The sequence below is a fragment of the Rhea americana genome, unplaced genomic scaffold (genome assembly GCF_003343005.1).
Source record: "Rhea americana isolate MKP2758 unplaced genomic scaffold, rheAme1 scaffold_27, whole genome shotgun sequence".
Classification (NCBI taxonomy): domain Eukaryota; kingdom Metazoa; phylum Chordata; class Aves; order Rheiformes; family Rheidae; genus Rhea; species Rhea americana.
In genome coordinates this window covers 965,550-973,931 of record NW_028186390.1, presented here as the reverse complement: position 1 = coordinate 973,931, position 8,382 = coordinate 965,550, and the positions used below count along the sequence as shown (strand labels likewise).

General features: G+C 38.9%; 1 protein-coding gene across 7 annotated transcripts in view; it reads right to left on the bottom strand.

The window, feature by feature from the left end:
* The window catches only part of DAB1 (DAB adaptor protein 1), a 162,954-nt gene that overhangs the window by 110,240 nt on the left and 44,332 nt on the right, over window positions 1–8,382 (bottom strand). For 6 of the 7 annotated variants that reach the window (XM_085307976.1, XM_085307978.1, XM_085307979.1 and 3 more), the window contains exon 2: window positions 7,882–8,081. The exons of the other annotated variant lie outside the window; for it this stretch is intronic. In XM_085307976.1, the coding sequence (XP_085164102.1) occupies window positions 7,882–7,948 (67 nt within the window). In that variant the 5' untranslated portion in view covers window positions 7,949–8,081. The remainder of the gene's footprint in view (window positions 1–7,881; window positions 8,082–8,382) is intronic. 7 annotated transcript variants of the gene reach the window in all.

The window sequence follows — 8,382 nt, the reverse complement described above, 5'->3', positions numbered from 1 at the left end:
CCCTGTCTAACATGCTCTAGGTGACCCTGCTGAGCTGGGAGGTTGGACTAGATGATCTCCAGAGGTCCCTTCCAACCGCACTGATTCTATGACTTTATGCTAAGTAGCACCTGTTTATTTCTGGGAAAGCAGGCAAGCTTTAATGCTTCCAAGGTTGCTGGATCAGGTTAATTTTCCAGATTTACTTTTCTGATTTCCCTTTTGCAAAATGGGAGCAATTGCCAATACAGTAGATACAGCTAAACTGTATTATACAGTGAGGAACACTTTTGACATACTGTACTATTACCTGCAGACCTTCCCATAATATTGACAGAAAAAGGCACTATCTTTCAGGAAAGCAGAAATATTCAAATATATGTAATGCAACAAGCTGACAGAATTGCCATTCATWAATATTTATTAGGCAAGCAGAAACCTTGCACTAAGGATGACATAAAAGCATTATTGTCATCAACATACTTGTCCCTGAAGAATACTTCTGAGCGCACCACTTCAGGATCCTTCCACTAATCCAGAGCTCTAGAGGCACTTCAGCTACTAACTTGGATGAATTAAGTCTTTCTTGCTCAGTTATGTTCATTTTGTGACAGAATTTTCTTCCTTGAATTCTATGGACAAGAAGTCCTTCTCATTCACGATGTTCCTAATACAAAACTCCCCTGTTGGACTTTGCACAGACTGCAAATGGAGCAAAATTTTCCCTTATTTTTTTTTTTCTTTTTTTCCTGGCGCCTGTTTGGAAGTTCTGTTTGTTCACCAGCCCCAGCTCCTCACTTCTGCCCTGTTTCAACCAGGTTACAAGCAGGTACCAGGCTGAACTGGATTCAGAGCTGGCCATAACTGCCAGCAACCCATATACCTCCTAATGTATAGACAGCCTTGGAGCATGGTAATACCTACCTATATTTAATGACTGTTACATTAGTAAATATTCTGTGAAACATCTACTGCATTAACCTCCGAATTACCAGTTTCAGCCAAAATGGTTTGACTACTTTTATAACACTACAAAATGATAACAAAAGCTCTCGGAAAATGTCGYCGTTATGCTGAACTGATTGATCCCTCTACTGAGCAACAGCAAAGTAACACAYCCCCAACCTTAACTTATGCAGAGCTGTCTCTCAATTAAATATAAAAGCAAACATTTTAACAACAAGAGACAACATCCATTTCCACATATGAATGCTTCAATTAACACAGCTATGGACCCCTCCCCTTCGGTTGGRCATGGTGTTTGACAGAGCTCCCTAATTTATGATAGTTAGGTTATTTGATAACTCTTGTTAATTATAACTACACAATGCCAAAATTAATGATTTTCCCACCCCCTTTCAACTTGAGAATGAATTCATAACTTATATCAAGACTCAAAAGCTGTGCAATTAATAGCATCAGTAACCACTTCACAAAAGAGGTTTGTTAAAGGAATGCATGTGGACTCAATTAGCGTTCCAATTAATGTTGCTGTACTTGATCTATAAATTATTGAAAAAAATCACACAGCTATGATTAACAGAGCAAATCCATTCTCTGTCAATGAAAAAAGCTCCTGACAGTGCTTCTCTTTGATTTTGGTTTAGAATTTTGCTGGATTCCATAAATTCTAGCAATCTAATCAGAAAAATAAGTGAATCTGAAACAATCTGACAGCTTAGAATGCCTCATTACATAGATGAYGCTTTAATTGTTGTTAGCTGATCATAATATGAAATTTTTTTWAAAAAACAGTCATTGTTCATAACACTTACTAAACTGAAGCACCAATCTGGAAACATACCTGTAAAAACTGCACCCAGATTTCTACGCAAGGCAAACTTGTAACCTTCATGACAGACACCTTCAACTCATTCTCATATTTAGCAGTGGTAAATCTAAAGATCAACTTCAAATGCAGTCTAAGAAACCTGAAACAGGACTTGGGTAGCATTAGACATCTATGATTAAAATTGCAAAAACTACAAAATACAATCTTGTTTAAAGGCTTCTTATCCCCAGAGCCTTCTAAATTCTCTAGGTACCTCCTGTCTGATCTCAGCACAATTACAGACGGGCCTCTAGGAATGCAAAGGATTTCCTTCAGACAGTTAGATGGACTCTAGTCTCTCATTAGTGTTCAAAAGACCCAGAAAATAGATYTGACTGTGCCAGAAGTCCAATCTGATACATGCAAACAGTTCTGGAGCCACTGTTGCCCTTCTTTGGGTTAGCAGCCTTTTAAAATAAGACACTTCAGCTTTTTGCCATGCCAGTCCCGAGAGGAACAAATTCACATCTTCTATCACCACAGAAGTGCCATCACACAACACCCTCCACTCCTGCTGGTGCGAGAGGTGACACTTCATGCAACAGCAAGAACGGTTCACAACATCAGAAGAGCACAAGCAGTTAAAAAAAAAAAAGAAAAGAAAAGAAAAGAAAAAGCACTTGTGTGAAGCTAGGCTTGGGCTCTCATGCATATAGTGCAAAGACTTCTTCCATACTTGGCATCAAAAAAAACTCCGAGTGGACTCCACTCTCTCTCGCTCCTCAAAAAGGAGGAGGCCTCTCAGTTATCCATTCCCACCCAARTTCAGGAGATAGTTCAGGTGAGGTACACTCACTCAGATAACACAGATGCGTGACGCATAGCTATAAGGAAGTGTCTAGGTAGAGCTGCAGCACGTCAGACTCCTAACTTCCTATCGCCCAGCTGCAGCGATCGGTGGCTTCGCAGCCTGACTGCCGTGAAACAKAGTGCCGGATGCCACGTGCTTCCCACGCGCCGCAGAGGAAGCTGCTTAAATAAGGGCTGTAAAGTTCACCCGCAGGGATCCTTACCAAAGTCTGTGATGCTGACTGTCAAAACGTGCCTGACTTCCTCTATGAACCTCGCTTTAGCTTTTTAAAATCTGTGTCATTTGGAATATTGACTCAAAAGTATCACCACAGACTCCGTACAGGAGACGGTATAAAAGTCAATCTCACCAAAACAAACCAACCAACCAACCACCCCCCCCCCACACACACAACACCCCTCTAAATTCTGTAACTGTGCAGATGGAAGAAAATAAATCCCCAAGAAGTTTGCCTGGCTTTTCACGAGCAGATGCAGATCTGCACCCAGATTTGGTAGCCTGCCTCACTTCTCTACTAACTCCCATTTCAGGACTCCTGCTTAGGTTAATTTTGCAAGAAGAGATTTTTCCAAGGTAGTTATCAGGCTGGATTCACCATTAATGCAGTACAGCTCCCAAAAGGGGTTACTCAATCATTTGTACATCCAAAAGGCTCAAGTAAATGTTTTCTGTTTGATTCTTTAAGCCACATACACACGCACATTAACAAAATAAATTTCCCCACAAACTACAAGACAGCAGTGTTTTTTTTTTTTCTTTCCCATCCTTGTTTTTCTTAAAAATAACTTTGGCTAATAAAACCTTTAATTTCCTATCCTGAATATTTAAAAATATAATGTTTGTTATTTACTACAATTTAATTAATTTTCTACATTTTTCTTAATTATTAATTAGGAAATTAATTTTCGATTATTCATTTTCTACACTTTTCCTAATAGAACACAAAATTTAACTAGAAATGACCAAAATGTCACTGGAGAAGGCTTAGAGTGGTGTTTTCTACCCCCCTTGAGAATTTTGCATGATGGTCTTTTAAGAAGMAACATGAAACCTCTTCAGGTTGTCTTCTAAAATTTCAGCAAATTCTCACAAGGTAATTACAACACAGGGGTAAGTTACTAGTTAGTAGCAGCCAAGAATGGCATGAAGATCAGGGCTAGAAGTGAAGGACGGCAGAAATCATATTTCCTCCAATATCACCTGATACACTGCCAGTTCATACTTTGGATTAAAAGGYAGACAGAGGATTGAAGAGGTCAAGTTGAAAAGCTGGTCTGACTGCTTCAGTGTCTTGACAGCGTGTGGAGCGGAGAGCAACAAGCCGGGCAGGAAGGGAAGTGCTCCTCTCATCTGAGTTTTTCTAACTGCTGTCTCCTCTCTGTTAAAACCCCTGCTGTGTGCTGGGAGCGTGACCTGGTGGCATCTCCTGAACTCACCGAGTTCTGGAGACACAACATTTCTCTGTCAAGTCAAAACTGACTGAACAAAAGGCAAAATCAGTACTTGATTTTTAACCGTCTATTTTTAAGAWTGTCCGTAGTCATAATGTTAACAGACAACTACAATTTGGTACTATCATGGTAGCACTGAACATGCTTATATTACATTAGAGTTTTGCGGCTGCAATTTTACTTAAATAGCCGCTTCCAAGAGGATTTCATATTCAAGYTCCTGTCCTTCCTGTAGCAATACTGCTTTCGTGCTGGAACAGAATACAGTTTTACAAACTGGCTCTAATGATAATGGGGAGATACCAAAGACTTAGCAAGAATGACTACAAAGTTTATAGCTGTAGAAACACCATGCCTAAGGAGGAGTGTTTTAAATAACCTCTAAGAAAACTGCTTTTGCACACGACTACAAGGAGAGAAGAGCGTTCCCACCGCATACAAACAAGATCTCCTAAAATCAGAGGGGCAATAATGCCATGTGCTCCATCTGCCTCAGAAATTAAACCATTTCCCTGTCATCAAAAAATCCTTTTTTAAGCCATCTAAGACATATCTGCCTTCCAGTAAAATATAAAGCACTACATCTGAGTGCTGCAAGTCATAGCTCCTCAATCAAGATAAAATACTTCTTAATATCAAAAGCAGAAYTTCCTAAAGGCTTTTATGAGCTATGCAAGTTTATATCAAACTTGCAGCTACTGAAGAATTCAGTGGAGTAAGTCCTGTTTTAATTTTCTGGGAAGAGAGAGAACAATGGAGGGCACACACTGAACTTTTTTCCCTCATCCCCTTCTCTTTTCTAACTGGCCAAACACAGTTTAGACTGGAGAGTGTCACCACTACTTCAGTAAACCCGGTGACGGAGCCTAAAAGYCACTGCAGGGAAGCACAGGAGAACTTAGTTTTTAAGCGTGCACCCTACCTGCTGCAAGGGGTTAGTCCATCCCAAATGCAGACCCTTGCACTGGCCCTGGCTGAACGTTTCGAGATTTCTGTTGGCCTCTTCCTTTAACCTGTCTAGGCTACGAAATTGTCTGCTTAAGCAAACAAGTTACAGCCTCTCGCCTGAATTAGAGACAGGCATYTCATCATGTTTTACATTCACATAACAATTAAGCTTTGTATTGTTTGAACACTTCATACAAAAAGCACCACCTTCATATATTCTGAAACAGATACAGTTAAAGATTTAGCTGATACTACACAAAAGACTCRGGGTAAGGTCTAGAAAGAGCCCTGTCCCATGCTCTAACCCCACACTAATCGCTACACCCTTTCTATTCCCCCCGATTTTCGGCATGGAATACATCTGGGGACAGTTACTCCATCAGGAAGCTCACGTCGCAGTTACTAGACTTGCTCAGTGCGGTTCTGTGAACTGCMGATGTATCAGAGCGGCAGATAACACAGCGAGCGAGGCCCCGTTCTGCTGGCAGCTGGAAACGCCTGCATTTGCAAGAGCCATTCACCACACACACATTAGAGCTGAAATTTCTACAATTACAAAGCAAAGAYTTATTTCTCGGGAATAATCATTTCCATTGAATAATCCAACTTGCTGATTGCAAACATAGCTTCAGGTTAGCACTTGCTACCTGCCACTGCTTGCAGTTAATGGACGTGAAAACACTCGCATTTTTCCAAATGTTCACGATTCATCCTGTTTGAGGGAATGGCTCATTTGCTGAAACACGCACRCTGTGACACAATACAATGCAAAATAAATGAACGCATCAGAGGCCTGGATGTGATCCGAAGCAGCCGCACTTGCACGTGCAATAAAGAACATGATTAATTCTGGAGATGTGCTACTGCGGTACACCGGCCACTCCAGGTCTTCGGGTACTTTTACATGCTGGATGCAGTTCTGACTGCTGCCACAGAACATGTTTTATACTTTTTCTCAGCAGAAAAGCAACTCCTAGAATTTCCATTTTGAGGGATAGTGTCAGATTTTTTTTTTTTTTTTTTTTTTTTGTACAGGAGCATTCCATTATTATGATTTATGAAATTATTTTTTTTCAAGTTGGAAGTTGAATACTTCATTGACATAAAAATCAAGCCCCTTAAACAGCTGTTCATTGTTCTTGAAAGTTTCATCCACCACCAAAAGGAGTAACACAGGAGACACTGCAAGGATGCTATTCATTATGCAAGGAGGTTGGACTAGATGATCTCCAGAAGTCCCTTCCAATCTTACTGATYCTATGATTCATATCACAAATAACYGATATGTTCAAATTTACCTACTTGCCCAAAAAATTAAATGATGACAAAACCAACTTCACTTTCTTCACACGCCTTGATCTGCCTCAGATCACACTTCATTTTATAAAGCTTTCATACTTTTGCCTTTCCAAAACACACTTTTTAAATAAACTTTTTCTTCATTATGGAGTTTAAGCCTAGCATAATCATAAGAATTCTAAACCATCTTCCTAAATGCACACTTAAAAATGTGAAATTGTGCCATCTCTCTGCAAATGTCTAATACAARATTTTTGATACCAAGCCTATAGCAATCGCCAGGCCTTAATTATTGGCTCACCAGAATCACTACAGTAAAAGGTACACCTGCTTAGAAGCTGCTTATCAGATACCTAACATGAGTACTTACAATACACATACAAGTAGAAGTGAGAATAATCTTTGTCTGAGAAGATGCAAAGTTCTCAAAAGTAAATGGTAGAAGCAAATGGTTAAATTCTACACAGCAAAATGAACCAATATGATATTTAAAAGATCATATTAAGGCTTAGGTCTTGCTACCTAATAATAATATTTGAACAATTTTATATTAAATTTAGCTTCAATATCAAAYTCACATCTCTGTAGATTAAAAAAAGATGACTGCTAAGTAGAACAATATAAATTATCATGAGAATTCTTAGTTGTTCATCAATGCTTAAAATCCTCAAGCAATAAAAATACTGATAAAATCTAAGGAYAAAGAACCCTACATCTTAGAGAACTCCTGCTCATAAGCACCAATTCACAAGTCCCATTTCTCAAGCCTATAAGTCCGAATAACTGCCCTATAACCTGATGTGGAATCATAAATCTGAAAYTATCCAGATATGCATTTACTTGTAGCTTCTCATTAATTCTATGTTTCCTTCTCCGCTATATTTCCTTTACCAGATTACAATTAACACTGCAATACTATATCTCAGAACAGCACCTCATCCAACACATGGCCCAAATCACAGCGATCTCCTCTGCAAATTACTACTAAATTCTCTGCAACTTYACAAAATGTCAATTAATGACACAATCACARAACGGYTGARGTTGGAAGGGACCTCTGGAGATCATCAAGTCCAACCCTCCTGCTCAAGCACGTGACCTAGAGCAAGTTGCACAGGACAAACTCCAGCAACAAAAAAATGCATCTAAACTTTGGCTTGCTCAGAACAAATCTTTAGATTTGTTTGGCTTAGAAACAAAATCTTTAGGAAAAAAAAATGCATATGACAGAGGAAAATAGCTCTTTTTGGTCACACTTTTTCATTAAATCTGTTTTTCATTTGCAAAACAATTACAACATACATAAAAAGTAAAAATTAATGAAGTGAGATATCCAAGTTTTCTTATATTTTAAATATCTTTTTAATAATACTTTTTTTTTTTAATTTTCAATGAATCAAACCCTGTGTTCCTTCACCACACAAGACTCCCGTAGGAATTAACATATGTTTACTTTTACTGACCGTGTAGGCAACAGAAGTATCACAGATGTGTAATAAGTGGTTGACGTAACTGCTAACTAAATACACCATTCTTAAGAATAAAGAAAAATTACTGATTACCTTTCTTTTTGGAGTCTTTTTTTGTGCTGGTTTTAACAGCCACTTGAAGTTCTGTCTCAGTTGACATCCTATATCCTTAGTCCTCTTCACACAGATCCAGTATCGCGGTCAGGCTCATTTAGAACTTCTCTCCAAGAGAACAATTTAGCCTTTCAGATACTATAACCCAAACAGTTCATCTCATTCACTCCTTTCGAGTGCTGTTAAACAAGCAAAGAAAAAGTTATGGTTATTTTCTGAGCCTAAAACATCAGAAAAAATGGCATTGCAGTTTACTAAGAGGGAAAAAAAACTTGAAGTCTTCTCTGGGAAAACAGAGTCCTTGATTCAGTTGCCCATAATTTCAAATGCTTTTAACACAGGTATGTAGTGCTGTTTGAGATAATCTGGGATATGCAAGAAGTCTGCATAGGCTGCAGGTACACCACAAGGTGCACAGAAGACCTAACACCCTTCTGGAGCAGCAGCTGGAGGCCTCAAAGAATGGTCAAAAAAAAAAAA